Source organism: Porites lutea, chromosome 1, assembly GCF_958299795.1.
Source record: "Porites lutea chromosome 1, jaPorLute2.1, whole genome shotgun sequence".
NCBI classification, from domain to species: domain Eukaryota; kingdom Metazoa; phylum Cnidaria; class Anthozoa; order Scleractinia; family Poritidae; genus Porites; species Porites lutea.
The window spans coordinates 6222702-6241429 of record NC_133201.1 but is presented as its reverse complement, the minus strand read 5'-3'; the positions used below and the strand labels follow the sequence as shown (position 1 = coordinate 6241429).

The following is an 18728-nucleotide window of genomic DNA, read 5'->3' as shown; positions in this document are numbered from 1 at the left end:
CATTGATGTCAGTGTTGTCATCGTTGTCACTGTTGTCACCGTTGTCACTGTTGTCACCGTTGTCACTGTTGTCACCGTTGTCACCGGTGTCATCGTTGTCACTGCTGTCACCGTTGTCGCCGTTGTCACTGTTGTCATTGATGTCAGTGTTGTCACCGTTGTCATCGTTGTCACAGTTGTCACTGTTGTCAGGGTTGTCATCGTTTTCACCGTTGTCGTCGTTGTCATCGTTGTCACCGTTGTCACCGTTGTTATCGTTGTCACTGTTGTCACAGTTGTGAAGCTTGTCATGGTTGTCACCGTTGTCACTGTTGTCACCGTTGTCACTATTGTCACCGTTGTCATCGTTGTCACCATTGTCAGCGTTGTCACTCTTGTCACTCTTGTCACGGTTGTCACCATTGTCACCGTTGTCATCGTTGTCACCGTTGTCACTGTTGTCACGGTTGTCACCGTTGTCACTGTTCTCACCGTTCTCACCGTTGTCACTGTTGTCACTGTTAACAGCGTGGTCACCGTTGTCATTCATGTCACGGTTGTCACTGTTTTCACCGTTGTCACCGTTGTCACCGTTTTCATCGTTGTCACTGTTGTCACCGTTGCACTTTTGTCACTGTTGTCACCGTTGTCACAGTTGTCACCGTTGTCATCGTTGTCACTGTGGTCACCGTTGTCACAGTTGTCATGGTTGGCATGTTTGTCACCATTGTCATCGTTTTTCCTGTTGTTACCGTTGTCACCGTTGTCACTGTCGTCACCGTTGTCGCTGTTGTCATTGTTGTCACCGTTGTCATCGTTGTCACTGTTGTCACCGTTGACAGTTGTCACTGTTGGCACGGTTGTCATTGTTTTCACCGTTGTCATCGTTGTCACCATTGTCACCATTGTCATCTTGTCACTCGTTTCACCGTTGTCACAGTTGTCACGGTTGTCACCATTGTCATCGTTGTCACCTTTGTCACCGTTGTCATCGTTGTCATCATTGTTACCTTTGTCACCGTTGTCACTGTTGTCACTGTTGTCACTGTTGTCACCTTTGTCAACGTTGTCATCGTTGTCACTGTTGTCAGCGTGGTCACCGTTGTCGTTGATGTCACTGTTCTCACTGTTGTCACCGTTGTTATGGTTGTCACTGTTGTCACCGTTGTCACCTTTTTCATCGTTGTCACTGTTGTCACCGTTGCATCGTTGTCATCGTTGTCACCGTTTTTACCGTTTTCATCTTTGTCACTGTTGTCACCGTTGTCACCGTTGTGATCGCTGTGACGTTTGTCACCGTTGTCACCATTGTCATCGTTGGCACTGTTGTCACCGTTGTCGCCGTTGTCATCGTTGTCACTATTTTCACCATTGTCATCGTTGTCACTGTTGTAACCGTTGTTATCGTTGTCACTGGTTTCACTGTTGTCACCATTGTCATCGTTGTCACAGTTGTCATTGATGTCACGGTTGTCAGTTTTTTCACCGTTGTCACCGTTGTCATCGTTGTCACTGTTGTCACCGTTGTCACTTTTGTCACTGTTGTCACCGTTGTCACAGTTGTCACCGTTGTCATCGTTGTCACTGTGGTCACCTTTGTCACAGTTGTCATGGTTGGCATGTTTGTCACCATTGTGATCGTTTTTACTGTTGTTACCGTTGTCACCGTTGTCACCGTTGTCACTGTTGTCACCGTTGTCGCTGTTGTCATTGTTGTCACCGTTGTCATCGTTGTCACTGTTGTCACCGTTGGCAGTTGTCACTGTTGGCACGGTTGTCATTGTTTTCACCTTTGTCATCGTTGTCACCGTTGTCATTGTTGTCACTGTTGTCACCGTTGTCACAGTTGTCACCGTTCTCATCGTTGTCACCGTTGTCATCTCGGTCATCGTTGTCAGCGTTGTGACCGTTTTCACTGTTGTCACAGTTGTCACGTTTGTTATCACCGTTGTCACCGTTGTCACTGTTGTCACTGTTGTCACTGTTGTCACTGTTGTCACCATTGTCAACGTTGTCATCGTTGTCACTGTTGTCAGCGTGGTCACCGTTGTCGTTGATGTCACTGTTCTCACTGTTGTCACCGTTGTTATGGTTGTCACTGTTGTCACTGTTGTCACCGTTGTCACCTTTTTCATCGTTGTCACTGTTGTCACCGTTGCATCGTTGTCATCGTTGTCACCGTTTTTACCGTTTTCATCTTTGTCACTGTTTGTCACTGGTTGTCATCGTTGTCACTGTTGTCACCGTTGCATCGTTGTCATCGTTGTCACCGTTTTTACCGTTTTCATCTTTGTCACTGTTTGTCACTGGTTGTCACTGTTGTCACCGTTGTCACCGTTATCATCGTTGTCACTGTTGTCACCGTTGTCGCCGTTGTCATTCATGTCAGTGTTGTCACCGTTGTCATCGTTGTCACCTTTGTCACCTTTGTCATCGTTGTCATCGTTCTCACCGTTGTCATTGTTGTCACTGTTGTCACCATTTTCTCGGTTGTCATGGTTGTCACGTTTGTGACCGTTGTCATCGTTGTCACTGTTGTCACCGGTGTCACTGTTTTCACCGTTGTCACTATTGTCACTTTTGTCACCGTTGTCATAGTTGTCACCGTTGTCATCATTGTCACTGTGGTCACCGTTGTCACAGTTGTCATGGTTGTCACGTTTGTCACCATTGTCATGGTTGTCACTGTTGTCACCGTTGTGACCGTTGTCACTGTTGTCACGTTTGTCACCGTTTTCATGGTTGTCATGGTTTCCACTGTTTTTACCGGTTTCTTCGTTGTCACCATTGTCATCGTTGTCACTGTTCTCACCATTGTCGCCGTTTTCACCGTTGTCATTGATGTCAGTGCCGTCACCGGTGTCACCGTTGTCATCGTTGTCACTGTTGTCACCGTTGTCACTGTTGCCACTGTTGTCACTTTTGTCACCGTTGTCATCGTTGTCACTGTTGTAACTGTTGCCACCGTTGTCAACCTAGTCACAGTTGTCACGGTTGTTAGGGTTGTCAGCGTTGTCACTGTTGTCACCGTTGTCACTGATGTCACCATTGTCACCGTTGTCACAGTTGTCACTGTCATCACTGTTGTCACGGTTGTCATCGTTGTCACCGTTGTCGTCGTTGTCATCGTTGTCACCGTTGTTATCGTTGTTACTGGTGTCACAGTTGTCAAGCTTCTCATGGTTGTCACCGCTGTCACTGTCGTCAACGTCATCATCGTTGTCACCATTGTCATCGTTGTCACCATTGTCATTGTTGTCACTGTTGTCACTCCTTTCACCGTTGTCTCAGTTGTCACAGTATTCACGGTTGTCACCATTGTCATCGTTGTGACCTTTGTCACCGTTGTCATCTTTGTCATCATTGTCACCGTTTTCACCGTTGTCACTGTTGTCACTGTTGTCACCATTGTAAACGTTGTCATCGTTGTCACTGTTGTCAGCGTGGTCACCGTTGTCATTGATGTCACTGTTCTCACTGTTGTCACCGTTGTTATCGTTGTCACTATTGTCACCCTTGTCACCTTTTTCATCGTTGTCACCGTTGTCATCGTTGTCACCGTTGCCATCGTTGTCATCGTTGTCACCGTTTTTACCGTTTTCATCTTTGTCACTGTTGTCACCATTATCACCGTTGTGATGGCTGTGACGTTTGTCACCGTTGTCACCATTGTCATCGTTGTCACTGTTGTCATCGTTGTCGCCGTTGTCATCGTTGTCACTGTTTTCACCATTCTCATCGTTGTCACTCTTGTAACCGTTGTTATCGTTGTCACTGGTGTCACTGTTGTCACCGTTGTCATCGTTTTCACAGTTGTCACAGTTGTCATTGTTGTCACTGTTGTCACTGTTGTCACAGTTGTCACGGTTGTTAGGGTTGTCAGCGTTGTCACCGTTTTCACCGTTGTCATCGTTGTCACTGTTGTCACCGTTGTCGCCGTTGTCACTGTTGTCATTGATGTCAGTGTTGTCACCGTTGTCACCGTTGTCATCGTTGTCACTGTTGTCACCGTTGTCACTGTTGTCACCGTTGTCACCGGTGTCATCGTTCTCACTGCTGTCACCGTTGTCACTGTTGTCATTGATGTCAGTGTTGTCACCGTTGTCACCGTTGTCATCGTTGTCACAGCTGTCACTGTTGTCAGGGTTGTCATCGTTGTCATCGTTGTCACCGTTGTTATCGTTGTCACTGTTGTCACAGTTGTCAAGCTTGTCATGGTTGTCACCGTTGTCACTGTTGTCACCGTTGTCACTATTGTCACCGTTGTCATCGTTGTCACCATTGTCATCGTTGTCACTCTTGTCACTCTTGTCACCGTTGTCACAGTTGTCATGGTTGTCACCATTGTCACTGTTGTCATCGTTGTCACCTTTGTCACCGTTGTCACCGTTGTAACCGTTGTCACTGTTGTCACTGTTGTCACCGTTGTCACTGTTGTCACCGTTGTCATCGTTGTCATCGTTGTCACTGTTTTCACCGTTGTCACAGTTTTCACAGTTGTCACGGTTGTTAGGGTTGTCAGCGTTGTCACTGTTGTCACCGTTGTCACAGTTCTCACTGTTTTCACCGTTTTCACCTTTGTCATCGTTTTCACCGTTGTCCTCGTTGTCACTGTTGTCACCGTTGTCATCGTTGTCACTGTTTTTACCGCTGTCACCGTTGTCATCTTTGTCACAGTTGTCACCATTGTCACCGTTGTGATCGCTGTGACTGTCACAGTTGTCACCGTTGTCACCATTGTCATCGTTGTCACTGTTGTCACCGTTGTCATCGTTGTCACTGTTTTTACCGCAGTCACCGTTGTCATCTTTGTCACAGTTGTCACCATTGTCACCGTTGTGATCGCTTTGACTGTCACAGTTGTCACCGTTTTCACCATTGTCATCGTTGTCACTGTTTTCACCGTTGTCACCGTTGTCATCGTTGTCACTGTGGTCACCATTGTCATCGTTGTCACTCTTGTAACCGTTGTTATCGTTGTCACTGGTGTCACTGTTCTCGCCATTGTCATCGTTGTCACTGTTGTCACCGTTGTCATTGCTGTCACCGTTGTCACTGTTGTCATTGATGTCAGTGTGGTCACCGTTGTCACCGTTGTCATCGTCGTCACAGCTGTCACTGTTGTCAGGGTTGTCATCGTTGTCACCGTTGTCGTCGTTGTCACCGTTGTTATCGTTGTCACTGTTGTCACAGTTGTCAGGCTTGTCATGGTTGTCACCGTTGTCACTGTTGTCACCGTTGTCACTATTGTTACCGTTGTCATCGTTGTCACCATTGTCATCGTTGTCACTGTTGTCACTCTTGTCACCGTTGTCACAGTTGTCACAGTTGTCACGGTTGTCACCATTGTCACCGTTGTCATCGTTGTCACCTTTGTCACCGTTGTCACCATTGTAACCGTTGTCACTGTTGTCACTGTTGTCGCCGTTGTCACTGTTGTCACCGTTGTCATCGTTGTCATCGTTGTCACTGTTTTCACCGTTGTCACAGTTTTCACAGTTGTCACGGTTGTTAGGGTTGTCAGCGTTGTCACTGTTGTCACCGTTGTCACAGTTCTCACTGTTGTCACCGTTTTCACCTTTGTCATCGTTTTCACCGTTGTCCTCGTTGTCACTGTTGTCACCGTTGTCATCGTTGTCACTGTTTTTACCGCTGTCACCGTTGTCATCTTTGTCACAGTTGTCACCATTGTCACCGTTGTGATCGCTTTGACTGTCATAGTTGTCACCGTTGTCACCATTATCATCGTTGTCACTGTTTTCACCGTTGTCACCGTTGTCATCGTTGTCACCATTGTCATCGTTGTCACTCTTGTAACCGTTTTTATCGTTGTCACTGGTGTCACTGTTCTCGCCATTGTCATCGTTGTCACTGTTGTCACTGTTGTCACCGTTGTCACTATTGTCACCGTTGTCACCGTTGTCACCGCTTTTATTGTTGTCAGTGTAGTTATCGTTGTCACCTTTTTCATCGTTGTCACTGTTTTCACCGTTGTCACAGTTTTCACAGTTGTCACGGTTGTTAGGGTTGTCAGCGTTGTCACTGATGTCACCGTTGTCACAGTTCTCACTGTTGTCACCGTTTTCACCTTTGTCATCGTTTTCACCGTTGTCCTCGTTGTCACTGTTGTCACCGTTGTCATCGTTGTCACTGTTTTTACCGCTGTCACCGTTGTCATCTTTGTCACAGTTGTCACCATTGTCACCGTTGTGATCGCTGTGACTGTCACAGTTGTCACCGTTGTCACCATTGTCATCGTTGTCACTGTTTTCACCGTTGTCACCGTTGTCACCGTTGTCACTGTTGTCACCATTGTCATCGTTGTCACTCTTGTAACCGTTGTTATCGTTGTCACTGGTGTCACTGTTCTCGCCATTGTCATCGTTGTCACTGTTGTCACTGTTGTCACCGTTGTCACTATTGTCACCGTTGTCACCGCTTTTATTGTTGTCAGTGTAGTTATCGTTGTCACCTTTGTCATCGTTGTCACTGTTTTCTCTGTTGTCACTGTTGTTATCGTTGTCACTGTTGTCATCGTTGTCACTGTACTCGCTGTTGTGACTGTTGTCAGTGTTGTCGCCCTTTTTACTGTTGTCATTGTTGTCAGTGTTGACCCTTTTGGCACCTGTCTTTTTTGTCACTTGTTGCTGTTACCACTGTTTACACTCTTTTCACTGTTGTCACTTTTTTCCCTTTTTAGTGTTGTTGTTGCTTATTTCGCTGTTCTCGCTGTTGTCAGTGTCATATATCAGTGGACATAGTGTTTGTATCTTTGTGGCTTTCTGACTTTGTCTGTTTAGATGTGTGTTGCATAGTGTTTAAGCTTCTATGAGTTGGTGCTAGGAACCAACGAGATTTTGGCATCTTATCATGACTTTGCTTGGCTTTAGGTCAGACAAGGGCACTCTGAGACCGCCATTTTGGTTCTTTACAATTTATTACGGGTAAAGGTGGTTAGAAGCATGATAATGATTTAAATATCTTCATGATTCAAACGCCGAGTACAGTGATGTAGCTGATTAAGGGTTCCTATTCTAGTGTTGCTTCTAGTTCAAGACATTTATTACCTGATTCGGCTATCGCGAACGGCACAACGTCCTTAATTATTTTTGACCCGCTTCAAAGTGAATTGTAAAAAAGCAAATTTTTTTAAAGGTCTACAAATGAAATACAAGTAATTGGTATTTGGATATTGTGTTTTACTGGGAAGTACACGGCGTAATTGTGTTTTTAAACTTTGAACAAGAGCTGATTTTTAGAGATACACCGAGTAAATTCATTCCGTAAACATGCTCTTTTCTCTCTCGTACAAAGTTCAACATACCTTTTAATTCACATTCCGGAACCTGACAACACTTTATATCTTGCCTCTATTTTATTTACGTGATGAAAAGTTACGTGCGTTAACGTTTGTAGCCAAAAACGCGTCAGGGGAAATCGACCTTAACACTGAAGAAATAGCTCATGCGGCGACGTTAAACGTGCCTGTGTGATTGTTTTTGTTTGTATAGGTACATTGACCCAAGCCCATTTGTGGACAGTCTTGGACTGGACACTGCACAGCAACAGGTATTTAACAGGGAGAGAACATTTTTCTAATTATGCAAGAATAAGGTCTTATTAATTTGGAAGAAAAAATGAACAACGCAAAAGTTTGGATATTTTTTGTCAATTTGCGTGGTGTTTAAACTTTCGTTAATTTCAGTTATTGTTCTAGGATGCTCAAGAATTTGGAAAATTGTTTACTTCACTTCTTGAGGAAACACTATCACAGCAGGTTAGAACTTAATTTGCTAGTTGCTTTCTTGTTCTTATAAAAACAAAAGATTTATTGTACAATTATAATTATTATTATCTTGGCATTAACTATAGGTGGTTTTATTGGCTTTTGCAGCTTGGGCAAAAACTAATTAAACTAATTAAACTGGCTGAGATTAATACCAATACCAGAATACTACAAACAGAAGACTGTTATATTCATGTCATTTTTCCAAAGCCACCAAATGCTTCCCTTCATTTTCCTTTAACCCTAATCGTTATGAATAATTATTTATTTATTTATTTATTATTGTTAATGACAGTAGTCTAGGTATTAACATAACTGAAGTTTTATACTACAGTGTGTAAACTTTTACTTATTATTGGGGAGACGTTGTTTCGTCACGTTGTCATGGGAGCAAAATTTCTGAATGACAAAAAACCAAAAACATCACTTAAAAAGTGAATGCAAACTTCATCAATCTTATCCAATTTCATTTAATTTGACAAATTGTTGGCTAAATTTTCTGGGATTGAAGGTCCGAATATAAGTTCAGAAAAGAAAAACGAAAATTTTTCTGTTGTGTTCACCTTTCATTTACCCAAGCAGGTGCATGAAATTAGAACGTTTCATGTCACAGTTCTACAACAATAACAAACAAATGTACACATAACGGTGATGCGGAGAAGCGGAAAATACCACAATATTCCTTAAATTTCCATTTGGGTGGTGCTTCTTGTAAAGTCAACTTTTGCATTCCCCTTTGTTCTCTGCACGATTTGCACATGCAATGCATCAGTTTCTTTTAAGTTTACATACACTGCTCCTGTAGTTCATGGAGAAAACAAAAGATAATGCAAAAGTTAGGTTTACGTGTACCCGAACCTCACCCAAAGGGCAGTGAAAAAGAATATAATGGTATTTTTCGCTTTGCCCAGTTGTTGCGGTCCAGAAATTTTGCTACCATGGTAACTTGATGTCACACTTCTCCTCTTTATTATTGTATCGCCTATTTAAGCCTGGTCCTCGCTTGGAAGGCAAGCATGCATGTAGCAAGCGTCTGCGCTCATGAGGAAGGCCTTGGCAAAGCCAAATCATAAACAAAAGAATATCAAAACTATGCAAGTTCATCTTGTTTCCATACTAATGTTTATGTCATGTCCATCCTCACTAGTGCACAAGCTTCTTATGGTCATGATTGTAGTTACATGTATGCTTGCATTACAGTCCACTCCCGATAACTCGACCCCTCGATAACTCAAACCTCGTGCTAACTCAAACCAAAGTAGCTTTCCCATGCATTTCCTTCATACAATTACTGTAATTTTGCCCTCGGTAACTCAAACTTTCGATAACTCGAACATTGCGGTAGCTTGAAGTAATTTTTGTTTCCCTTCACATCATTTCTATACAATTTTCCTCGATAACTCGAACCATGTTTTAAGCGCGTGACAAGTCGGAAAAAAACGCGCACTGAAGTCCGAGATAATGAAATTATTTCAAAACAACCGTGTCAATTCTTTGTCTCCACTTTTTTGTCACTACTTTGTTGCTTAATTGCATTCCCTTCCCATTCATTTGCTTTTTTCCTTACTTCTGGTTATTCGCTTCAAACTTCCGATAACTCGAACTCTCGAAACTCGAATTTTTTTCGATTTCCTTAAGATTCGATTTATCGGCAGTCGTCTGTATTTGTATTCTTGTGCCTATGGTTAAGCTTGCGTTAACATTGCTAGTGAGGATTGTTATCTTCAATCACAACCTTTATAATTAATTTGTTTTCTTTTTAGAGTGATCCTGAGGTGCGCAATGTTGTGCAAACTCAGTTTGGTGGAGAATACTTTTATGTAACAGAGTAAGTCATCACTGTTCTTCATTTTATACAAGTAAACTTTCAATTCCTCATGATATTTTTAAAAATACTGTTAAAGGTAAATGTTATTGACATCTGTACGTTGTCATATAACAGCAAGTCATTACAAGAAGTACAGATGCAGGTATACATTAAAGTACCAAAAAATTGCTTTGTTCAAGACCAACTAACAGATAAAACTTGCCTCAATTAGAGTTCCCTTCTTCTGTGATAATAGCCTTATTTTTTCTATGGTGCTCTACATATTTATAAACATGAAAAAACCTCACAGTAAGAAAGTCATCCCAAGTAATCCCTAGTCACCCAAGTCACCATAGTCACCCCAGTCACCCTGGTCACCCTGGTCACCCAAGTCACACTAGTCACCAAGGTCACCCTAGTCACCCAAGTCACCGTAGTCACCCAAGTCAGCCAAATCAGCCAAGACACCTTAGTCACCCTAGTCACTAAAGTCACTATAGTCACCCTAGACACCCTAGTCACCCAAGTCAGGGTGACTAGAGTGACTAGGGTGCCTTGGGTTACTAGGGTGACTTGGGTGACTAGAGTGACTTGGGTGACTAGGGTTTCTAGGGTGACTAGTGACTGGGGTGACTAGGGTGACTTGGGTGACAAGGGTGACTAGGGTGACGTGGGTGATTTGGGTGACTAGGGTGACTAGGGTGACTTGGGTGATTAGGGTGAATAGGATGACTTGGGTGGCTAAGATGACTGGGGTGAATTGGGTGGCTTGGGTGACTAGGGTGTGTAAGATGACTTGGGTGACTAGAGTAACTTGGGTGACTAGACTAGGGTGACTAGAGTGACTTGGGTGACTACCCTAGTCACCCAAGTCAACCTAGTCACACAGGCCACGCTAGTCACCCAAGTCACCCTCGTCACCCAAGTCACCCTCATCACCCAAGTCACCCTAGTCACTTTAGCCACCCAAGTCACCCTAGTCACCCAATTCACCCAAGTCACCCTAGTCACCCAAACCTCCCTAGTCACCGCAGTCACCCAAGTTAGCCTAATCCACAAGGTCACCCGAGTCACGCTAGTCACCCAAGTCACCCAAGTCACCTAGTCACCCAAGTCACCCTAGTCACCCAAACCATCCTAGTCAGCCAAAACACCCTAGTCACCAAATTCACCCAAGTTACCCTGGTCGCCCTAGTCACCCAGGTCACCCTAGTCATCCAAATCACCCCAGTCACCTACTTCACGCTAGTCAGCCTAGTCACCAAAGTTACCCTAGGCACCCTAGTAACTCTAGTCACCCTAGTCACCCTTGTCACCCAAGTCACCCTAGTCACTCTAGTCACCCAAGTCATCCTAGTCACTCTAGTCACCCAAGTCACCCTAGTCGCCCAAGTTACCCAAGTCACCATAGTCACCCTAGTCACCCAAGTCACCCTAGTCACCCGTCACCGTCGTCACCCAAGTCACCCTACTCTAGTCATCCCTAGTCATCCCAGTAAGCACTCATCATCCCTAGTCATCCCTAGTCATCCCTGGTCATCCCTAGTCATCCCTGATCATCCCTAGTCATACCAGTCATCCCTAGTCATCCCTAGTCATCCCAGTCATCCCTAGTCATCCCTAATCATCCCTAGTCATCCCAGTCACCCCTAGTCATTCTTAGTCATCCCAATCATCCCTAGTCATCCAAAGTCAATCTTAGTCATCCCAAGTCATCCCAGTGATCCCTAGTCATCCCAGTGATCCCTAGTCATCCCTAGTCATCCCTAGTCATCCCTAGTCATCCCTAGTCATTCCAGTCATCCCTAGTCATCCCTAGTCATCTCTAGTCATTCCAGTCATCCCTAGTCATCTCTAGTCATCCCTAGTCATCCCAGTCATCCCTAGTCATCCCTAGTCATCCCTAGTGAACTCTAGTCATCTCCGTCATCCCTAGTCATCCCTAGTGATACCAGTCATCCCTAGTCATCTTAGTCATCCCTAGTCATCCCAGTCATCTCTAGTCATCCCTAGTTATCTCAGTCATCCCTACTCATCCCAGTCATCCCTAGTCATCCCTAGTCATCCCTTGTCATCCCTAGTCATCCCAAGTCATCCCGAGTCATCCCTAGTCATCCCAGTCATCCCTATTTATCCCAGTCACCCTTAGTCATCCCTAGTTATCTCTAGTGATCCCAGTCATCCCTAGTCATCCCAGTTATCCCTAATAATCCCTAGTCATCCCTAGTCATCCCAGTCATCCCTAGTCATCCCAGTCATCGTTAGTCATCCCTAGTCATCCCTAGTGATCTCAGTCATCGCTAGTCATCCCTAATAATCCCGAGTCATCCCTAGTCATCCCACTCATCTCTAGACATCCCTAGGAATCCCTTGTCATCCCTAGTCATCCCTAGTCATCCCAGTCATCCCCAGACATCCCTAGTCATCCCCAGACATCCCTAGTCATCCCTGGTCATCCCTAGTCATCCCAGTCATTGCGAGTCATTCCTAGTCATCCCTAGTCATCCCAGTCATCCCTAGTCATCCCTAGTCATCCCAGTTATCCCTAGTCATCCCAGTCATCCCGAGTCATCCCTAGTCATCCCAGACATAACTAGTCATCCCTAGTCATCCCTAGTCATCCCAGTCATCCCTAGTCATCGCTAGTCATCCTAGTCGTCCCTAGTCATCCCTAGTCATCTTTGTCATCCCTAGTTATCCCTAGTCATCCCTAGTCATCCCAGTCATTCCTAGTGATCCCAGTTATCCCTAGTGATCCCTAGTCATCCTCGTCATCCCTAGTCATCCCTAGTCATCCCAGTCATCCCTAGTCATGCCTAGTCATCCCAGTCATTCCTAGTGATCCCAGTTATCCCTAGTGATCCCTAGTCATCCTCGTCATCTCTAGTCATCCCTAGTTATCTCAGTCATCCCTAGTCATTCCAGTCATCCCTAGTCATCCCTAGTCGACTCTAGTTATACCAGTCATCCTTAGTCATCCCTAGTCATCCCTAGTCATCCCAGTCATCCCCTGTCATCCCTTGTCATCCCAATCATCCCTAGTCATATTCAGTCATCCCTAGTCATCCCAGTCATCCCTAGTCATCCCTAGTCATCCCTTGTCATCCCTAGTCATCCCAAGTCATCCCGATTCATCCCTAGTCATCCCAGTCATCCCTAGTTATCCCAGTCACCCTTAGTCATCCCTAGTTATCTCTAGTGATCCCAGTCATCCCTAGTCATCCCAGTTATCCCTAATAATCCCTAGTCATCCCAGTCCTCCCTAGTGATCCCTAGTCATCCCAGTCATCCCTAGTCATCCCAGTCATCCTTAGTCATCCCTAGTTATCTCTAGTGATCCCAGTCATCCCTAGTCATCCCAGTTATCCCTAATAATCCCTAGTCATCCCTAGTCATCCCAGTCATCCCTAGTCATCCCTAGTCATCCCAGTCATCCCTAGTCATCCCAGTCATCCTTAGTCATCCCTAGTTATCTCTAGTGATCCCAGTCATCCCTAGTCATCCCAGTTATCCCTAATAATCCCTAGTCATCCCAGTCATCCCTAGTCATCCCTAGTCATTCCTAGTGACCTCTAGTCATCTCTGTCATCCCTAGTGATACCAGTCATCCCTAGTCATCCCTAGTAATCTCTAGTCATCCCTAGTCATCGCTAGTCATCCCTAGTCATCTCAGTCATCCCTAGTCATCCCAGTCATCCCTAGTCATCCCTAGTCGACTCTAGTTATACCAGTCATCCTTAGTCATCCCTAGTCATCCCTAGTCATCCCAGTCATCCCCTGTCATCCCTAGTCATCCCAGTCATCCCTAGTCATATCTAGTCATCCCTAGTCATCCCAGTCATCCCTAGTCATCCCTAGACCTCCTTTGTCATCCCTAGTCATCCCGAAACATCACTAGTCATCCCAGTCATCCCTAGTTATCCCAGTCATCCTTAGTCATCCCTAGTTATCTCTAGTGATCCCAGTCATCCCTAGTCATCCCAGTTATCCCTAATAATCCCTAGTCATCCCTAGTCATCCCAGTCATCCCTAGACATCCCAGTCATCCTTAGTCATCCCTAGTTATCTCTAGTGATCCCAGTCATCCCTAGTCGTCCCAGTTATCCCTAGTCATCCCTAGTCATCCCAGTCATCCCTAGTCGTCCCTAGTCATCCCTAGACATCCCTAGTCATCCCTAGTCATCTCTAGTAACCCCAGTAATCCCTAGTCATCCCTAGTCATCCCAGTCATCTCTATGGCATTCCTATGTCATCCCTAGTCATCCCAGTCATCCCTAATCATCCCTAGTCATCCCTGGTCATCCCTAGTCATCCAAGTCATTCCGAGTCATCCCTAGTCATCCCGGTCATCCCTAGTCATCCCTAGTCATCCCAGTCATCCCAAGTCATCCCTAGTCATTCCAGTCATCCCTAGTCATTCCCTTTCATGGCAGTCATCCCTATTCATCCCTAGTAATCCATAGTCATCCCCGTCATCCTTAGTCATCCCTAGTCATCTCTAGTCATCCCAGTCATCCCTAGTCATCCCTAATCATCTCAGTCAACTCTTGTCATCCCGAGTCATCCCTAGTCATCCCAGTCATCTCTAGACAACCCTAGTAGTCCCTAGTCATCCCAGTCATCCCTATGGCATCCCTATGTCATCCCTAGTCATTCCAGTCAACCCTATTTCATCCCTGTGTCATCCCTAGTCATCCCAGTCATCCCTAGTCATCCCTAGTCATCCCTAGTCATCGCAGTCATCCCTAGTGATCCCTAGTCATCCCAGTCATCCCTAGTCATCCCAGTCATCCCTAGTCGTCCCTAGTCATCCCTAGACATCCCTAGTCATCCCTAGTCATCTCTAGTAACCCCAGTAATCCCTAGTCATCCCTAGTCATCCCAGTCATCCCTATGGCATCCCTATGTCATCCCTAGTCATCCCAGTCATCCCTAATCATCCCTAGTCATCCCTAGTCATCCGAGTTATCCCTAGTCATCCCTAGTCATCCCAGTCATTCCTAGTCATCCCTAGTCATCCCTAGTCATTCCAGTCATCCCTAGTCATCCCTAGTCATCGCTAGTCATCCCTAGTCATCCCTAGTCATCCCAGTCATCTCTAGTCATCCCTAGTCATCCCTAGTGAACTGTAGTCATCTCTGTCATCCCTAGTCATCCCTAGTCATACCAGTGATCCCTAGTCATCCCTAGTAATCTCTAGTCATCCCTAGTCATCCCAGTCATCCCAGTCATCTCTAGTCATCCCTTGTCATCTTTGTCATCCCTAGTTATCCCAGTCATCCCTAGTCATCCCTTGTCATCCTAAGTAATCCCAGTCATCCCTATACATCCCTATTCATCCCTAGTCATTCCTAGTAACCCCAGTAATCCCTAGGCATCCTTAGTCATCCTAGTCAGCCCAGTCATCCTTAGTCATCCCTAGTCATCCCAGTCATCCCTAGTCATCCCTAGTCATCGCTGGTCATCCCAGTCATCCCTAGTCATCCCTAGTCGTCCCAGTCATCCCTAGTCATCCCTAGGCATGTCAGTCATTCCTAGTCATGCCAGTCATCCGTAGGCATCCCAGTCATCCCTAGTCATCCCTAGTCATCCCAGTCATCCCTAGTCATCCGTGGTCATCCCTAGTCATCCCAGTCATTCCTAGTCATCCCCAGTCATCCCTAGTCATCCCAATCATCCCTAGTCATCCCTAGTCATCCCTAGTAATCCCAGTCATCTTTAGTCATCTGTGGTCATCCCAGTCATCCCTAGTCATCCCTAGTCATCCCAGTCATCTCAGTCATCCCTAGTCATCCCAGTCATCTCAGTCATCCCTAGTCATCCCTAGTCATCCCAGTCATCCCCAGTCTTCCGTAGTGATCCTTGTCATCCCTAGTCATCCCAGTCATCCCTAGTCATCGCTAATCATCCCCTGTCATCCGTAGTCATACCAATAACTCTTAGTAATCTCTAGTCCCCACGATCATTCCTAGTGATCCAAAGTCATTCTTAGTCATTCCTAGTCATCCCAGTCATCCTTACTCATCCCTAGTCATTGCTAGTCATTCCAGTGATCCCTAGTCGTCCCTAGTCATCCCTAGTCATCCCTAGTCATTCCTAGTAATCCCAGTCATCCCTAGTCATCCCAGTCATCCCTAGTCATCTCTAGTGATCCCTGTCATCCCTAGTCATCCCAGTCATCCCTAGTCATCCCACTCATCCTTAGTCATCCCTAGTTATCTCTAGTGATCCCAGTCATCCCTAGTCATCCCAGTTATCCCTAATAATCCCTAGTCATCCCAGTCATCCCTAGTCATTCCAGTCATCCCTAGTAATCCCTAGTAATCTCTAGTCATCCCTAGTCATCCCAGTCATCCCAGTCATCTCTAGTCATCCCTAGTCATCTCAGTCATCCCTAGTCATCCCAGTCATCCCTAGTCATCTAGTGAACTCTAGTTATCTCTGTCATCCCTAGTGATACCAGTCATCCCTAGTCATCCCTAGTAATCTCTAGTCATCCCTAGTCATCCCAGTCATCCCAGTCATCTCTAGTCATCCCTAGTCATCTCAGTCATCCCTAGTCATCCCAGTCATCCCTAGTCATCCCTAGTTGACTCTAGTTATACCAGTCATCCTTAGTCATCCCTAGTCATCCCTAGTCATCCCAGTCATCCCCTGTCATCCCTAGTCATCCCAGTCATCCCTAGTCATATCTAGTCATCCCTAGTCATCCCAGTCATCCCAGTCATCCCTAGTCATATCTAGTCATCCCTAGTCATCCCAGTCATCCCTAGTCATCCCTAGACCTTCTTTGTCGTCCCTAGTCATCCCAAGTCATCCCAAAACATCACTAGTCATCCCAGTCATCCCTAGTTATCCCAGTCATCCTTAGTCATCCCTAGTTATCTCTAGTGATCCCAGTCATCCCTAGTTATCCCAGTTATCCCTAATAATCCCTAGTCATCCCTAGTCATCCCAGTCATCCCTAGTCATCCCAGGCATCCTTAGTCATCCCTAGTTATCTCTAGTGATCCCAGTCATCCCTGGTCGTCCCAGTTATCCCTAGTCATCCCTAGTCATCCCAGTCATCCCTAGTCGTCCCTAGTCATCCCTAGACATCCCTAGTCATCCTTAGTCATCTCTAGTAACCCCAGTAATCCCTAGTCATCCCTAGTCATCCCAGTCATCCCTATGGCATTCCTATGTCATCCCTAGTCATCCCAGTCATCCCTAATCATCCCTAGTCATCCCTAGTCATCCCTGGTCATCCCTAGTCATCCAAGTCATTCCGAGTCATCCCTAGTCATCCCTAGTCATCCCAGTCATCCCTAGTCATCCCAGTCCTCCCAAGTCATCCCTAGTCATTCCAGTCATCCCTAGTCATTCCCTTTCATCGCAGTCATCCCTAGTCATCCCTAGTGATCCATAGTCATCCCCGTCATCCTTAGTCATCCCTAGTCATCTCTAGTCATCCCAGTCATCCCTAGTCATCCCTAGTCATCTCAGTCATCCCTTGTCATCCCTTGTCATCCCTAGTCATCCCAGTCATCTCTAGACAACCCTAGTAGTCCCTAGTCATCCCTAGTCATCCGTAGTCATCCCTGGTCATTCCTAGTTATCCGAGTCATTTCGAGTCATCCCTAGTCATCCCTAGTCATCCCAGTCATCCCTAGTCATCCCTAGTCATCGCTGGTCATCCCAGTCATCCCTAGTCATCCCTAGTCGTCCCAGTCATCCCTAGTCATCCTTAGGCATCTCAGTCATCCCTAGTCATGCCAGTCATCCGTAGGCATCCCAGTCATCCCTAGTCATCCCTTGTTATCCCAGTCATCTCTAGTCATCGCTAGGCATCCCTAGTCATCCCTAGTCATCCCAGTCATCCCTAGTGATCCGTGGTCATCCCTAGTCATCCCAGTCATTCCTAGTTATCCCCAGTCATCCCTAGTCATCCCAGTCATCCCTAGTCATCCCTAGTCATCCCTAGTAATCCCTAGTCATCCCAGTCATCTCAGTCATCCCTAGTCATCCCAGTCATCCCTAGTCTTCCGTAGTGATCCCCGTCATCCCTAGTCACCCCAGTCATCCCTAGTCATCCCTAATCATCCCCTGTCATCCCTAGTCATACCAATAACTCTTAGTAATCTCTAGTCCCCACGATCATTCCTAGTGATCCAAAGTCATTCTTAGTCATTCCTAGTCATCTCAGTCATCCCTACTCATCCCTAGTCATCGCTAGTCATTCCAGTGATCCCTAGTCGTCCCTAGTCATCCCTAGTCATCCCTAGTCATTCCTAGTAATCCCAGTCATCCCTAGTCATCCCAGTCATCCCTAGTCATCTCTAGTGATCCCTGTCATCCCTAGTCAATCCAGTCATCCCTAATAATCCCTAGTCATCCCTAGTCATCCCAGTCATCCCTAGTCATCCCTAGTTATCCCTAGTCATCCCAGTCATCCCTACTCATCCCTAGTCATCCCAGTCATCCCTTGTCATCCCGAGTCATCCCTAGTCATCCCAGTCATCCCTAGACAACCCTAGTCATCCCTAGTCATCCCTAGTCATCCCAGTCATCCCTAGTCATCCCTAGTCATCCCAGTCATCCCTAGTCATCCCTAGTCATCCCAGTCGTCCCTAGTCATCCCAGTCATCCCGAGTTATCCCTAGTCATCCCAGGCATCCCTAGTCATCTCTAGTCATCCCAGACATCACTAGTCATCCCTAGTCATCCCTAGTCGTCCCACTCATCCCTAGTCATCTTTAGTCATCCTAGACTTCCCTAGTCATCGATAGTCATCCCAGTCATGCCTAGTCATCCCTAGTCATCCCTAGTCATCCTAGTCAATTCTAGTCATCCCAGTCATCCCTAGTCATCCCAGTCATCCGTAGTCATCTCTAGTCATCCCTAGTCATCGCAGTCATCCCTCGTCATCCCTAGTCATCCCTAGTCATCCCTAGTCATCCCAGTCGTCCCTAGTCTTCCGTAGTCATCCCCGTCATCCCTAGTCATCTGTCGTCATCCCGAGTCATCCCTAATCATCCCAGTCATCCCTAGACAACCCTAGTCATCCCTAGTCATCCCAGTCATCCCAGTCATCCCTACACATCCCTAGTCATCCCAGTCATTCCGAGTCATCCCTAGTCAGCCCTACTCATCCCTAGTCATCCCAGTCATCCCTAG

At 46.0% G+C, this 18728-nt stretch overlaps 1 protein-coding gene across 1 annotated transcript in view; it reads left to right on the top strand.

The window, feature by feature from the left end:
- Positions 1 to 18728, top strand: part of LOC140943694 (ubiquitin carboxyl-terminal hydrolase 48-like) — a 103572-nt gene that overhangs the window by 26012 nt on the left and 58832 nt on the right. The window contains exons 7-9 of the mRNA XM_073392808.1: positions 7491 to 7548; positions 7697 to 7756; positions 9529 to 9593. Coding sequence (XP_073248909.1) covers positions 7491 to 7548; positions 7697 to 7756; positions 9529 to 9593 — 183 coding nt within the window. The remainder of the gene's footprint in view (positions 1 to 7490; positions 7549 to 7696; positions 7757 to 9528; positions 9594 to 18728) is intronic.